General features: G+C 41.8%; 1 protein-coding gene across 7 annotated transcripts in view; it reads left to right on the top strand.

The window, feature by feature from the left end:
* The window catches only part of ARID4B (AT-rich interaction domain 4B), an 81,563-nt gene that overhangs the window by 12,597 nt on the left and 51,915 nt on the right, over nucleotides 1-17,051 (top strand). For all 7 annotated transcript variants that reach the window (XM_083732190.1, XM_083732187.1, XM_083732189.1 and 4 more), the window contains exon 3: nucleotides 15,657-15,767. In XM_083732190.1, the coding sequence (XP_083588316.1) occupies nucleotides 15,657-15,767 (111 nt within the window). The remainder of the gene's footprint in view (nucleotides 1-15,656; nucleotides 15,768-17,051) is intronic.

The raw sequence follows: 17,051 nt of genomic DNA, 5'->3' as shown, positions 1-17,051 counted from the left end.
AAATATTAATATCATCGGGAGGAGAAAAGCACATTTAATAGGAGTACTTCTATAGCAACACAATATGGATTAATTTAAATTTGATCCTTCCACAAAGGGAAAAGGAAGGAGCCCTTTTGCAAGATGATTACTTTCCTGGGACAAACCTAAGATCTGCTAGCAATAGCTTGGGTGCCGGGATAGTGCCTGACATCTCCACCACCTGGGGATCATTGCATTTGGACTGTTTTCAAACACATCCTATGGAATTATATCAGTTACATTTTATCTGTTCAATTGGAATGAATTTTTGTAATCAAATTGCTTTTTCTGTAGCCTGAAAAAAGAGATCAGAATAGGCCAAAATATAGGTGGACTGTCCCTGGATCAAGTGACATTTCTTCTTTAAGTTCTCAAAGCTCTTTATCTAGCTCAAAGTTGTCGTCTGAACTAGCCAGATGTTTAAAGGAGAATCAATCACAGTCAGTCACCATTTGAAAAATAAGACTTTAGAGCATGGGTAGGCAAACTAAGGCCCGGGGACCAGATCCAGCCCAATCTCCTTCTAAATCCAGCCCGTGGGTGGTCCGGTAATCAGCATGTTTTTACATGAGTAGAATGTGTGCTTTTATTTAAAATGCATCTCTGGGTGATTTGTGGGGCATAGGAATTCGTTCATTTCCCCCCCCCCCAAAAAAAAATATAGATTGGCCCCCCCACAAGGTCTGAGGGACAGTGGACCAGCCCCCTGCTTAAAAAGTTTGCTGACCCCTGCTTTAGAGCCTTCTTGCCCCAAAATGGCAACTAGACATTCTATTTTGGAGACTACAGTGGTTTACGAACCCATTTGGTGCCTAGCTTATATATCTGTGTTTCTAACATTAGGTGCATTAATGTTGAGTAATAAACACTCCTAGTGAGGAGGAGGGAAAGGAACTCCTCTCTGTAAGGTCAATCATGGGAAAAGAAAGGGTCTGATGGACCAGTTGCAAGAATTATCCACTGGCCACTTGGGCTGATAATATCCACTGTTGCTGTTCCTTCTTATAAGATTAGGTGTAGCAAAATCTGACTTTATTTATTTATTAAAATATATATTGCTATTCATTTTTTTAAAAAAATAGTACCGGTAGTTTACAACAAATATATGATGTAATTGTGGCTTTTGGGTATTCTAATGTAAGCTGGTTCTGCTGTAAGGTTTTAGTCTACTGTATTAGGTGCCTTGAGCATCTCTGGGTAGGAAAGCAGAATATAAATTAACTAACAAAGTTTATGCAGTGAAGAGAACTTTTATGGGCTTTATATTAGTGGCCCATAGTGAAGCAAATACTTCAGAGAGATAAGTTCTAGTACATACCTTCTTTCCTTTTCATAGTAGACAGATTTTTTTTTTTCCTTTTCAGAGGAAGAACTGAACAAGGTGGAAAGCTATGCTACAGTCATTTAATAGTACAAGGAAGGGACAAGTGGTGCAAAGATTACAATGGTATAGAAATTTTAGTAGGGGACAGTTCTGCTCGACTGAAATCTCTAGCAGTATAGTAATATTACCACTACATAAATTTACAGGAAGAGCAATTTGTACAACTCTAATAATCCCGTTTCCACTGTGCAGCTAAAACTCATTAAGAACTTGAGTGAACTGCCTAGCTTGATACCATCCATAGTATTTTAAGGTCGCAAGTAATGCAGTTAAAATGGCAGATGCTTGCAGAGGTTAAGCGATGCACACACTTGAGACACTATGGGGATTCAGTTTGTGTGTCATTCTGTCACGTTTTTGTGGAACAATGTATTTATTCCTTCATATTTCAAGCATTTTAAAGTGTTTTAATGCTGTCTTTTATACTGCTGTAACCCAGTCTGGGTGGGACGCAGGTGGCGCTGTGGGTTAAAGCCTCAGCGCCTAGGACTTGCCGATCGAAAGGTCAGCGGTTCGAATCCCTGCGGCGGGGTGCGCTCCCGCTGCTCGGTCCCAGCGCCTGCCAACCTAGCAGTTCGAAAGCACCTCCGGGTGCAAGTAGATAAATAGGGACCGCTTACCAGCGGGAAGGTAAACAGCGTTTCCGTGTGCGGCTCTGGCTCGCCAGATGCAGCTTTGTCACGCTGGCCACGTGACCCGGAAGTGTCTCCGGACAGCGCTGGCCCCTGGCCTCTTGAGTGAGATGGGCGCACAACCCCAGAGTCTGTCAAGACTGGCCCGTACGGGCAGGGGTACCTTTACCTTTACCTTTAACCCAGTCTGGAAGCTTCTCATGAAGGGATGGTAATAAACCTAAAAATAATAATACTGCCATGTTCGTCGTCTTGGGATCTTTTGTGAGGAAGAATGGGGAATAAATTTAATTAATATATAGGTTTTTAATAGGGCAGAGGAAGAAAAAGACATTGTTTTATGTACTTTCCTTGTTTGAAACTGTTTAGTCTTTCATGATATGACCCAGCTAGTAGAATCAAGATGAAATGTTTAATGGTGTCACATCTTGCAGCTTCTCCCAGCTGCTTAGCTACAAATGGTAAAAATGTTGGGTAGGTGTGTTAGCAAGCAAGATATGGGAGGAAATAATGGGATTGTTTGTTAGTTCTTGTGTGTGATATACAGGGTGCTGTGAACGCACAAATATCCGTTTTGCTTGCTTTTATATGTTTTTATACTGTTTTATTGGTTTTTGGTTGTATTTTTGTTTTAATGGATATTGTTCTTATGTACTACATAGTGTGCACTGCTTAGAGATTTTTGAAATATTAAGTGGTTTAGAAATGCATTCAAATAAAATAAATATTAAGAGCCAAGATCAAGGGGGAGGGACTGGGAGTTAGATAAATAATGTGCTTACTATCTATTCTTCCATGGAGGTTTTTATATAGGAAACACCTGTGTAAGGAGGGAACCCATGAGAATTTGTTCCTGGACCCACTCAGACATAATTACTGATGATAAAGCAAGCCTGCTCCTCTATTCTGTTGAAGACAGCTGTGGCTTCACAGCAGCTGGCCCATCTCCATGTTCTGGAAGCTGGAAATCTCTGGTGCAGTTTCTCAAAATGCTTTGGGAAGTTGAAAGGAGTTGAAGGGTAGTACATGAGGGAGCTGTGGGAGCAGAAGTGTAGCTTGGGAAAGTTGGAAAGCCAAACCTCTGAAAGGCCCTAGAAAGCTGATTGTTAGGCTAAATAGAATGCCAGCATATTGGCAGATTATTGGAGAGCCATTCTATATTGTACGGAGGCTAGGCACTGCAGTGGCCCTGAGCAGGAACCATAGCACACACAACAATAAATTCATGTAGGCCTAAACTGAATAAACTTGCATCAGTTGTAATAATCCTAAATGTTGCTTAATAACTGCATATACTATTTTTATAAACAGGATGATTAAAACTGTTCATTTACTCTGTGTGTGTGTGTGTGTGTGTGTGTGTGTGTCCCGCCGCCAATGGAGAGCTGTGAGATTTAAGAACTATGGGGCACTTTATTACAGTGATACTGTACGTTTGAAGCAAAATACTTTTTTCGGGGGGGGGGGGTTCAATTTCCATAGCTTATTATCAACATATTTATTTCATCTGCACCCTCCCATATCAGGTTTGGGGAATCTTTAGCACTCTAGTTGTTGCTGAACTACAACTCCCAGCAGCCCCAGCAAGCTTGGCCAATGGGAGTTGCAGCTCAAGAACATCTGGATTGCCAAAGTTTTCCCACATCTGCACAATATAATAGTCAAGCTGTAAATCAGTAATAGAAGCAAATATCTATGGACAAGTTCTAACCAAGGGTGGACACTTCCAAGTTCAATTTATTTCAAGGAAAGCAATTTGGGTCCAATGCAGATTTACCAAGCCATGAGCCAGCTTCAGAAATGTGTGCATATTCTCCTTCTTCCCTTATCTTTCTGGAGTGAATTCCTCCCTTCCCTCCTTTGTTTGCTCTAAACGTGGTTTAGATTCATCAGCTGGTGACAACCATAGTTCAGGCTAATCAACTTTGATACAGAGCAAGGGTTACAAACAAATTCTGGTTTAGAGAATCCTAGTTATCATGGCCATGGCTAATAGTGATACAGATGTGCTAAATGATTGTTGAGGCATGTACAAGAAGAGAGGGATGTATTTGCTCCAAAGTAGGCAAGTAGGTCTTATAAGTAGGTTTTATGTTTGTAGGGAGCCATCATTACATCTGCATTGAACTATAACCATGTGCTAAACTTTTTTCTTGAGTGGAACATGGGGTGGGGCTTGGTGGCTTTGTGTTGAGTAATTACTACCATTTCAGTCACAACAGACGACTCTTAATCTCAGTGATCAATAAGCCTCTCTATATAACACATCAGCCATAGACCCATCAGAAGGATCTGAGTCCCAGTGTGATACCAGTAATTCTACATAGACAGTGCTGAGGACACTATCTCCAACATATTTTGATTGGTGCCTTTGTGAAGGAATTGAAAAAAGTATCAGGCACCATTCCTACAACCTAGGCCTCCTTCTCCAAAGCACAACACCATAACCATACAACTACAGCAGTAGAGGAAAGAGAGATACACAGTGAGTTCTTTGGAGTCTCCCAAGAGCCCAGTCAATTTCATGCTCCTTTCATCTCCCCACCCTGTGTGCATCACCTTGAGGAATACCAGCCATAGAAACCTGAAGAAGGGACCATATGGGGAAGCTATTGCCCTATGAAAAAGTGCAGGCTTCACATACAAGAGGAGGCAGGTGTGGTAGCCAGTTACAGTGACTGATGAATAGCCCATTAGACTTTCTCAGGTAACTGCAGGTATACCCATGCCCCAAGGTGTCTTGGCAGTGCTAGTTTCCACAATAATAGCACATTCACCATGCTGGCAGTAGCTGTGAGTTATTTTCATGACATGGAGCTATTTCCATATACCTGATTAGTCCACCTGGCTGCTTAGGCCATTTACCCATTGAAGGAGATAATGTAGTAATTAACTCACCTATATAGTCTAGCGAATTGTAATGAACTCTATTCAGTTTGTTCTGTTCCACATGCTATAGGTCTTACCCTGCAAAGAAAAGGAGCCATTAGTGTTTAGCTAGAAGTAGTAGTAGATGGAAGTGTTCACCAGTAAAAGTACTTGGGCTCCCCACAGTGTTCCCTGGCGCAGTGTGAAAGAGTGGGTTGGTTGGCTCTCCTTCAGCACATGTGTCACATTTTTTATCCCTTGTTTGAGTGATACACTGTGGTTTAAACCACTGAGCCTATTGGGCTTGCCAATCAGAAGGTCAGCGGTTTGAATTCATGTGACCGAGTGAGCTCCTGTTGCTCTGTCCCAGCTTCTGCCAACCTAGCAGTTCGAAAGCATACTAGTGCAAGTAGAGAAATAGGTACAGCTGTGGAGGGAAGGTAAATGGCATTTCCATGTGCTCTGGCCTCTGTCACTATGTTCCCTTGTGCCAGAAGCAGTTTAGTCATGCTGGCCACATGACCTGGAAAGCTGTCTGTGGACAAACGGCTCCCTCAGCCTGAAGTGAGATGAGCATTGCACTCCATAGTCGCCTTTGACTGGACTTAACCGTCCACAGGTCCTTTACCTTTACAATCTGTTGGGTTTCATTTGTTAAGCAAGTACACAATAGTGGAAGGAGAAACAATGTGTGTCCATGAATATTTGATTTTTTTTGCATACCTATCTCCCTTCTGGGGAACAGGACAGGAGAGTGTGCAGGAATACTCATTTGAGCACGGCTGGCCTGCATCCTTTGGGCGCCTCAAGCAAGATGTGCTACTGATGCCTCCTCATCCATGCCCCATGGGGTGGGAGGAGACCAGTGGCAAAGCAGCTACTCTGGGGGAACACCCCCTTTTCTCCACGAGTCTTGATGAAAGCGATGTTCCTCAAGGTATTGCTGCTGTTCTCCTTTGGCTTTCAGCTGTTTCTTTGGCTTACCTGCATTGGAAGCCAGGTTGTCTCACTTCATTGGTGCGCCCACATGGCACACATTTCTAACCACTTTCCACACCTCAGAATTTGCTGACTGAGGCAGCTGACTCATGGTATGGCACAACGTCCTCTAAGCCACCCTCCCTTGCTTACTTTTTGTAGGGTTCCTTGCACTTGCAGCCCTGGGTACAACAGCAGATTTCCCATTGTTGTTTGTACTGTATCTGGAATCCTGTGGCAGGGTACCCATAACAGGTTTTCAGAAGACCGTTCTTCATCCACTCATTACCTTTTTTATCGTTGCTGTTGTTTCTCCTAGGCTGCTAGGTGTTTGTTGGTTGTACACAGTTATCACGCTCTGACAATTATATAGTCCTATGCTACATTTTGATATCTGAGTTGTTCCCTTTGTGAAGCCTACACTTGACGCAGTGTGTCAATTGCTACTGAGTTAGGCTGTAACCCTAAACTGTGACTGACAACAGCAGGGCTTTAGGAGTGGAGCAGTCAACACTACATCTACAACCCAACCATTTGTGCTGGCCAAGGCAGAAAGAGTGAGGGGACAGGAAAGTATAATATTTGTGCTGTTTTTTAAAGTAGAAAAAGGTCATTAGGCATATCCATGGGTTTTTTTAATTACTGCATTTTTTTTTATAGATGTGTTGTGTTTTTGCCTCCTCCTTGTTGGAATTGTTTTATATTTTTAACTGTATTGAATCATGTCCTGAGAACATATGGTTTAAATACTCATTTGTTCAAAAAAAGGACCATATTCTGAATTGTGCGTGAGTACAGTGGTACCTCAGGTTACATACGCTTCAGGTTACAGACTCCGCTAACCCAGAAATATTACCTCGGGTTAAGAACTTTGCTTCAGGATGAGAACAGAAATCGTGCTCCAGCGGCGTGGCAGCAGCAGGAGGCCCCATTAGCTAAAGTGGTGCTTCAGGTTAAGAACGGACCTCTGGAACAAATTAAGTTCATATAACCCTAGGTACCACTGTATACATATGTGAAGTAATAAACCACAGTTTTGTAATTCATACTTTTTTCATTTGCTTGAATTTATTTTATACTCATGATTTTGTTATTCTAGCACATAGAATAACACGTGTGTAATACATAGCAGTAATTATATATTATTTCATAAATGTTAAGCGTTGCAAAAAAAATTGGCAAAACTGCTGAAAACAGTAGTACAAAATGCAGTGATACTGATGGTCCTATTTTAAGCTGCTTCCCATGCTGCAGAGGAATAAGCACCCATGCAGTGGTGTCCAAACTTTTTTCAAAGAGGACCAGATTTGATGAAGTGAAGGGCCATGAGGGCCGACCAAAGTTGTTGAACTTTTTTTAGTTGAAGTTGTTGAGCTTTATAGGAGCCAGATTAAACCAACCAGCAGGCCAGATTAGGCCCCCGAAACAGACTTTGGACATGCCTGCTTTAGGGAAAGAAACCATGTGTGTGAATACATTTGGTTATGAATGGCCTTCTCTTGCTTCTTAACCAATTTTTAGAATACACGGAGGTAGAAGTTGTATTGAAGTAAACAGTAACTTGTAGATATTTATTGTTACATGCTTGTTTTTTGTTAGAAATGGTAATGTGAAGTTCTTAGTCTGGAATTATTTCTGTTGTATCTTCGTAATTTGTTTTGATCACACTAAAGTCTGCTCAACATATAGATAGGATTATGCAATCCACAATTAGTTCATGCTGGCAACTTCCCTTGCTCTTGCCATGGACCTTGGAGCCAGGAGGACAAAGGGAGGGAGAGGTCCAGGAGCACAATTGCGGTTGTGTGGGGAAAGAACTTAGAAGTGGCCGGCTTTGTTGGAATCCTCCCTCCCTTTGGATAAAGTTAATGGCAACAATATAAATGCCAATTTGAGTTAATTGAGAATCCAAGAAGGCTATCTCCACCCAACCTTCTTTACCCACCTGAAGCCACAGTAGAGCTTCGCATAACAACTAATAGTGGCCAGGGACCATCCAGGACCAGGAGTACACTAATCCAAGTTTAGATAGCAACAGTCACCTCTTTGGGCTCTGCTCCTATATTTTTTTGAACAAAGACCACAAGAGGTTGTGCATAGTCCAGGGAGCCTGTTGCTGAGATTCTTGGTTCGACTAGAACTCTCCAAGATGAAGTGAAGGAGGCTTATAGGGGTGGACAGGGAAAGCTCTAGCATATATGTTGGTGATAATCAAAACACATGCTACTCACTAGCATATTGATAGCATACCCCACTCTAACCCAAATAAAATAATCTTGTTGACTTTCAGAAGAAACCCAAACTCCATACCCTTATACAAGGACAAAGGCACATTACTCATAGTCTGTGTTAATGAAGTGAAAAAGAAGCCTGTGTGCATTTTCTAAAGACTTTCAAGCTTGACCTCTTTTATCGGCAAAGCAAGATTATTTTGCTGAAAACAGTTTGAATGGGCAGAAACATCCTGTGGCTTGGATTTCTTCCTTGTGGCATGACATTGAATTAATTACACTCAGGATGTCCCAGGAATTCTCTACCCTTGTCTTTGTCATGAAAGTTACTCAGGTATCGGACTGGACCCTCTCTGAAAACATCTTTTAACATTGTTGTTTTTTCTGTAGCTGGGGGCATGAGTCATCCCCACTGGATTCAGTCTTCCCCACTCAGACTGATCCTTGCTCCTCTACATGCCAGTCTCTTACTCAGGAGGCTGCCACACAAGTTCAGCTGTCTTGGAACACTCCTGGAAAGTCTTTTCCAATCTCTCTTTTAGTATTCTTTTAGTCCCCTTGCCTCAATGGATCACAGAAGCTTGCTCCTTTTTGTCCCTCTTTCATTTAGTATTTAGCTAGATTCCTTACCTCTTACCTCTTAACCCTTGCCAATTGCCTCCAAACCATGTTTGTTATTTTGTCTCACTAGTATTAATGAACCTCTGTACAAAGGCACCAGCCAGTGTCTTTATGAAAGAAGGTGAGTGAGTTGGGCTCATGGGCTACATTATTCACCACTCCATCACAGCCTGAGCCTTATCAGAGAGAGGGAGCATTTCCCACAACATGCATAAAGCAATCATGAAGGAAGTGTGATTACCCTTGTGCCCTTTTGTGGAAGGATCCCCTCCCATCACAAAGAAAACTCAGTAAATTTGAGATAAGCAACACCTTCTCATCCCTTCCTCACCAGGACAGGTAACCCCTGCATCTCAGCTTTCCTACTCTTCTCTGTTCTTCACATTTCTCTGAACTCAAGAGAGAGGACAGCTACTAACCTTTTTTGTTGTTGTTATTGTTCCTGGTTCTTTCTCTTTTCCCACAGTAAAGTTCAGCTTCACTTTTACTCTTTCCCCTTCATCTTGGTGATTAAGCCATGGGTAGGCAAACTAAGGCCCGGGGGCTGGATCCGGTCCAATCACCTTCTAAATCCGGCCCATGGGCGGTCCAGGAATCAGCATGTTTTTACATGAGTAGAATGTGTGCTTTTATTTAAAATGCATCTCTGGGTTATTTGTGGGGTATAGGAATTCGTTCGTTCATTCCCCCCCAATATAGTTCGCCCCCCCCCCCAGGTCTGAGGGACAGTGGACCTGCCCCCTGCTGAAAAGCTTTGTTGATCCCTGGATTAAGCGAATGGCCCAAGCATAGTTATTAACTCATTTCTGTGTTTTTCTGTACTAGAATTTTAAGCCAAAAACCTGCCTTGTTGTTTATTTGTTTATATTGGCATATAATCTTTACATTTATTTATATTAATTTATAAATAAATATTGTATTTGCAGCTGCATCATGTTAAGAATAAAAGGTAAAGGTAAAGGTACCCCTGCCCGTACAGGCCAGTCTTGCCAGACTCTGGGGTTGTGCGCCCATCTCACTCAAGAGGCCAGGGGCCAGCGCTGTCCGAAGACACTTCCGGGTCACGTGGCCAGTGTGACATCGCTGCTCTGGCGAGCCAGAGCTGCACACGGAAACGCCGTTTACCTTCCCACTAGAAAGCGGTCCCTATTTATCTACTTGCACCCGAGGGTGCTTTCGAACTGCTAGGTTGGCAGGCGCTGGGACCGAGCAGCGGGAGCGCACCCCGCCGCGGGGATTCGAACCGCCGACCTTTCGATCGGCAAGCCCTAGGCGCTGAGGCTTTTACCCACAGCGCCACTCCATACTAAAGCCCCCAAATTTAAGTCAGTACAATTCTGTTTGTGTAAGCACACTATAGTCACCAGTAAGAAAGATGGAGTTGAAGTACGAGAACTGGGGGAGAAGAGGGTTAGAGGGTGACTAGAGCAAACCTATCTGGACTGAGCTCAACTGAACACAGGGGGTTGTATTCAATATATTGCTAAAGTGAATGTTCTATCAGCACAAAAGTTTCTGCTTGTGGGACGGAACACTGTCCCCTGCCTTGCCCCTTAAATCTGTTCTGGATGTTTCCCCAACCCTCCAGAGCAGATTTGCAGGCTGCAAAGGTGGAGAAGAGGGGAGAATCCCTTTGTGCTCGTGCTAATCCTTGAGCTTGCACAAAAAGTTGAATACTTCCCAGAGTTCTAGTTGTTTACTTTTCATGCAGGTTCAGATACATGTGGGATGGGTTTTTCTGCATCAAAAAGGGGAGAAGGGGACCTGGAGTCCTAGGAGGACCAAGTTTTCCCACCATGGGAAATAAGTGCAAAGCACCTAGAATTGAAAGAGAGGTTCCATGTGCAACATTTGGGTTGACATTCCTCACTTTGATGAATGCTAATTAGTAGTGATATGTTTACTGGTGCTCAGAGTGCCTCAGCCATCAAGTTTCCTTCCCCAAAGCTGTAAGATGGCCAGTTAGTAGATACACCTTGTATGGCTTGATTGCCACAGGAACCAGGCAGTGAGGAAGACCCCTGCATATTCCAGTTGTCACCTCTCTCTGCATAACTTGTGAGAGTCACTCCTGCTGCAGATGGTAAGGGATGAGCTTGCTCTGGTTCCCCTAATTTCACCTGTTTAGTTCATCTTTCCAGACAAAATGGGATTTCATTGAGTCAGATACTGTACTGGCGCAGACTTAAATTGGCAGCAAGAATGAACTCCTTGGTATGACATCATATTAAAATTACATTTTTGAGGTGCATCTGCAATTGTATTCCTGTTGTGTAGCCTTAATCAAAGAGTAGCGACCCCCCATTAACACCTAATGCGAATGCATGTGTGAAACATAATGTATTACTAAGCCATGACAGGAGGATATGTTGCCTGTTTCACCTTGTCTCTCTTATGTCATCTGAAATGTTATACCATGTCAGGTCTTTGAATGCTTTGGAGATGATGATATGTTTATACATGTCTTAGTTTGCATTCTTAGTTTTGTTGACAAGTGTGTATATGGTGCCAAAAAGAAGTTTTTGACACACATTGTAACCAACATGAAATTCATTTGAAATTATTCAAAGACTGATTGGACTTCAATGAAATGTATAGTTGCTGTGTCTAGCAGCATTTGTTTTTCCTCCATAAGCCACATATTTTTATCTGTGTCTTTTTGTGGGATTTCTTTGGCAGAAACAATTCCTGGCATGTTAGAATGTGAAGGGTTCCTTCTCACCAGCTGAGTCTTTCAGCTGGCTGGGATCACCAAGTACCGTAGTGGTAATAACCCTTGGTATTCTAAATCACACCTTTTAGTTAAGATTTTGAAAAATATTTCTTTTAGATGCTACATTGGCGGGGGGTGCGGGAAGACAAATTGTCTTATATTTATTATGTATCAAATGTTTCTGTTGCTGTTTCTTAATCTATTGCATGATCATGGAACTCAAAGTACTTTCCTAAAAAGCCAATAATTTTCATTAAACTAGAAGAATCTTTTTTGGTAGTTAAAGCAGAACACTGTTAACAAAGAATATTGTTGAAACAAAATTTTAAAAAAATCCTTCCAGTACCACCTTAGAGACCAACTAAGTTTGTTATTGGTTTGAGCTTTCGTGTGCATGCAACTTTAGTTTTCATTTCCCTCTACTCTCAAATATATCTAGTAGGCGGAATCCAGGTTTGCCCTCTATGAATAGAAGGACTCAGTGTTAGAAACTGGGGAACGCTAGGAGCCCCATTGCTGCTGGGACCTAGGTTGTGGGTGGCAAAACAAAATGTCTAGGCATCTTGGGGGGGGGGGGTTGCCCTGCTACCAGACCAGGCAGCCTCACAGTGCAAAACAAAAACAAAAAAACAGGCTAGTGCAGCAGCAAAAGACATGTGTTGTGCTTTGCTGTGACATCACACCTCCCTTGTGCAGGTGAGATAGTCTCTAGCTATAGCAGCGCAGCTATTCAGTCATGTCAAGTCTTACACTTTACAGTGTAAATGCTTGTGGATGTCAGTTGAGCTACAGCAGCCCAGCTGGTATAAATTGATGGCGGATTGGATTGGAATCTCATATAACAACTTTCATAAGTCTGAAACATCTATGATGGTTACAGTGTAATTTTGTATCACAAGGCTAGGCAAAGTTGGCATGGTTTTTATTTGGGCAAAAAGTTTAACCCACCCAGAAAAACCACGCACGTCTTAGTTCTTGCTTTTCTTGGGTTTTATTGTTCCATTTGGATCTGTTGGGTGTTAGCCAATGATGTTGTTCCGCTAACACAAGAACTTTTGACTGTGCAGAGGAACTTTCCCTTGCTCTCCTCTTGCACTGCCCCCCCAAACCTGTTCTGGGGTGTTCCTTCAGTGTTTGATCCCTGTATGGGACAGCGTATTCCTGCATTGCAGGGGGTGGACTAGATGATCCTCACGATCCCTTCCAACTCTATGATTCTATGTCTATGTCTGAACCCTCCAGAGCAGATTTAGGGAGGATGTGTGGGATATGGAAGGAGAGGAGATTTCCATTCTGGTGTGTGTGGGGGTGTAGTGTTTGCTGTCTTTTTATAAACTGCTCATAGACTGTTCTGGTATGAAGCAGTATATAAATGTATTTCATTGATAGGTTGAGAGTTAAATTATCTTCTTTGATCAGAACTGTTTACACAGAAGGCTGTAGTGTGCTAGCAACTGGTCTTTGGGAAACTGCTCAGTAGCAAAGCAGCACTTTTCTTTCCCCCTCTCTATAGCTTTGTGCACTTACACTACAGCTGCATAATTCTTAGAAAACGCCTGGTTCTTCAGAGCCAGGATTGCCAGCAGCCACAGCTGAGCACTATGATGAGTGAACTCCTAGCTCTTTTAAGCTAACAGGCAGATAACAAAAATATTCTGCCATAGATATGCTAATTAACACATCTAATGTGATTTTTGTTGGAAAAAACAATGTAATCACAAGGCAAGCCACAAGTGACAGAATGTAATTGTGTGATAAATAACACTGTGCTATATTTCTCAACAGTTGTATGCAGCTACCATTTTCTGCACACAACTGGCCCTTTTATTTCCTGTTTCAAGGAAGGCTATATTTTATACAACACAATGTACATCATTAATTCTATAAAGGATTATGTTGAACTGTGTTTCATTTTCATGTATAAAAGCTTGGATAAAAAATTCATGTTCAAACTGAGCCCCCACCTTGTAAACAGCCTAAGCTTGGTTGGTTTCCTTGCCAAATCCATAGAAATCTTAAAAGTGGTTTTAAGAAATGGGATCAAATTCTGTTTGTTGGATAGTGTGACTTCAATATTTTATAGAATACTTCAAGCTCAAAAGCTTTAAAAAGGATATTGGCCCAAACAAAGATATCAAAACCTGGGTTTTTACACACCAAATTAATGTTTCTTGATTCCATCTGAAACAGATCTATTCATCTTACAGTTTATTAGGGGAAGCACGTTGATAGCAGAATTAGTCCTGTTGAAATATTTCTGTGCTCTTGATAAGTGTAAGAGCCCGATGCAAAAAAAAAAAGAGCAAATAGATTTTGAGAAAAATAATTTTACAGCTTATTCAGCAAGTTGATTCTCACAGTTCCTTGGGGGAAAAATAGGAGAGGTAGGGAATGATTGGTGCATTTAAAAAGTGCACCGATATTTCTAGATTCCTAGGTAATGGAAACAAACAACTTTTTAGATTTACACCATGTCTTACTGCTTTTCCGATTTAAAAAAAAAATCTAAAAGATTGTGTGAGCTTTGAATTAGCAATAAGCTTATACAGGAAGCAAAAGTTATTTGTGATGAGAGGCCTGCACTTTTACTGTTTGGGAAAGAGGTGACCCATGTTGCCTAAAGCATCTGTCCCTCAGCAGTCTGTGCCTGAATGTCTAGCCCCTTGCCCAGCAAAGAAGGGGCTTGCTTTGCAGTTTAGATTTGGAAATTGGCTCCCTGAAGAGTTCCCTGAAGAATCTGCTGCACCAACAGAAGTTAGGCAGAGACTGCAGAGCAGGCTGCTCCACCTCTTCCTTGTTGGGTCCTGATCTAATTTCCCTCCTCCTGAGTTTAACTTCAGGAAGGGATACCACAAGCAGACAGGCAAGTGTCTGGCTCACTGCTGGTTCAGGGCTTCGAGCCTGGTTTATTCATGCCTGAGAGCCAGCTGTATATTTATGGTGTCTCCCGCATCTGGGCAGAAGAAGACAGGAGCGCTTGCAGTTCAGCCCATAAAGTACAGCCTAAGAGCCTGGGAGCACCTTCCTCTTTGTTCTTCCTTGTGTGCTTGTGCATGTCTTGCCACCTCCCTCTCCCTCTCCAGCAGCTGTGTGAGCTCTGAGTGCTGTCCTTGTCATTGCTGCCCTTGGATCCCTGCACTAATGTTAGTTAGGGGCTTGGAGACACACAGGAAGCAGCCATAGACACCACCTCACCAGCCCTCATTATTGACACCTCATATGATCACACACTGTCCCATTAGATCCATTTCTGTTGAAAAATATTGCGGCTTGGGGCAAGGCAGGTGCACAGCTACTGTGTAGGTGTGGGAGTGGGGAGAAAAGGGCAAGAAAAGGCAGGGGAAATAGCTCTGATTCGCTCTAGGAAAAGCAGCTTCCCTGAGCTGTCAAGTTGAAAGGATACATTCAGGCATAATATTTGTAACATTTAACAACTTTAAAGATGTGCCCCCCTGTAATTTTTGTAACAATATTCTATACCATTTCTATGGAAGTTTCCTTGGTCTCAGGGTCAGGATCTAGATTAATATTGACTGGCTTAGCTATTTTTGATGTGATCAATGTCTAGCCAAGGTCTAAGCAGGTTAGGTTTCTAGTTGCTTAAACAGGTCCTGTTTGACAAGGATAGAAGGAGATGAAATTTGCCAGGCATAATGCTTGGGGACTGAATGAATGGAGAACTATCATGAGCATGATTCATAATTTACTTAGAACAAGATGAGGACTCTTTTTTCAAAAGTTCCATATAGAATCATAGAATTGTAGAATTGGAAGGGACCCTGAGAGCCATCTAGTCCAAACCCCGTGATGCAGGAATCTCAACTAAATCATACATGAAAAATGGCTATCCAGCCTCTGCATAAAAAGTAGAGTACATCACCTCCCCAGGACATCTATTTCACTGGCAAACAACTCTTATCGACGGAAAAGGCTTCCTGATATTTAGCCGGAATCTCCTTTTTTGTAACTTAAAGCCATTGGTTTGGGTCCTACCCTCCAGAGCAGACTAAAACAAGCTTGTTCCATCTTCCATGTGTCAGCCCTTTAGATATTTGAAGATGGCTATCAATGTCAATATTCCCATTGAAAAGTTTTCACTGAAATTTAGTAGTGGATTGCTTATTCTTATAAGTGTAATAATTTTGCCTCTTTTGAAATATCAGGGGAGAGATTAAAAGCCAGTTGTTTTCCTTTTTCTTCTCTTCTAGGCCCTTGATGAGCCTCCATATTTGACAGTGGGCACTGATGTGAGTGCAAAATATAGAGGGGCCTTCTGTGAGGCCAAAATCAAGACAACAAAAAGACTGGTCAAAGTCAAGGTATGTATGTGTGTAATTTTTCATTTAAAAAATAGAATATATTCAGAGCACTCCACAATGTATGGGTCTTGAAGTGAGGCATTTTAAGAGGGATGAGTTAGTGAAGTACTTCACTAGGATTGAGTGCTGTGTTGTTCTCCCTCTCCAGTAGATTAACTTCCTAACAGTTTCTAAGATCACTTTGAGGGAGGGACACAAATGATAAGCAGCACCAAAATGTCATTAGTGTTGTTTTAAAAGCAACACCAAAATGTAGACGTTGCATAATCATGTAATAATCCTGCTAAATTTCATTATGCCACCAATATATCTGAAAATAAAGAAAAGCTATAGCCCTCTTCAGGTGTTCGGATAAGCACACTACATCTGTTTGTTTCCCTTCTTGTTTTGTCACCCTTCACAAGTTGGAAGGCAAAGTTTTGAAGCAGGAAGCCTCATGTGGTGGATGTTCCCTGTGTATTTCAAAACCCTGCTTTTATAAAATAATCATTTGTATTCATGTAAAGTGCTGTTTGTTTTTAAGCAGTTTAGTTAATCAGTTAAATCCAAATCTCCTGCTCAAAACACTCAAGTTCTATGGGATTCAGTTTTCTATAAATAGACAGTATAAATGTATGTATCTTCTATTGTTTGTGTGTAATACTTCAGTCATAAGCTAATGATGTTATTGCTGATTACTTTTCTGTGCCACCCTTCCTTCAAGGAGTTAGGGAAGCATGCATGTGGTAATCTCACAACAATTGATGCTGCTTCAGGGCTGAGCAGGAATATGAACAAAGGTTTTCTTAGTCCAACTCCAGCACTGTGTCCTTTGCATTACGTCTCGTTTTCCTTTATAAGGGGAAAAAAGCAAAATAAATTAATGGAGATTATAAAATGGGTGGCGCTTCTAATATTTTAGATTTTAGTGGCAAATAGGGCCATAAATAGGGGAGACATGCTATATATAGTTATTTGTCTGCTAGTGGCGTAATTTGCAGCTACTGTAGACTGGCTAAGCTCAAACTCAGAAATATCTGTACACCATGTGGGGATGTTGAAAACGGATGTGCCCTAGTTGTGGAATGCCCTTCTGTTAGATGTATGTTTAGTGCCTATTATTTTTTCATTTTGTTGCCTATTCATTTGCCCAGGCAATTGTAGGATATTAGCTTTATTTATTGCTGGAGGTTGCAGGCCCACTCTGTCTTTGAATAAAGGCCTGTATTTTAATGATTTGGGCTTTAATCATATTTGCTCTTATTATGAAGTGGTTTTTTTAAATTGCAATTTGGATGAGTTTTA

The sequence above is a fragment of the Podarcis gaigeae genome (genome assembly GCF_964106915.1).
Source record: "Podarcis gaigeae genome assembly, chromosome: 3".
Lineage (NCBI taxonomy): Eukaryota > Metazoa > Chordata > Lepidosauria > Squamata > Lacertidae > Podarcis > Podarcis gaigeae.
Note: the sequence above shows the minus strand (reverse complement) of the source record. Positions and strands in the feature narration are given on the sequence as shown.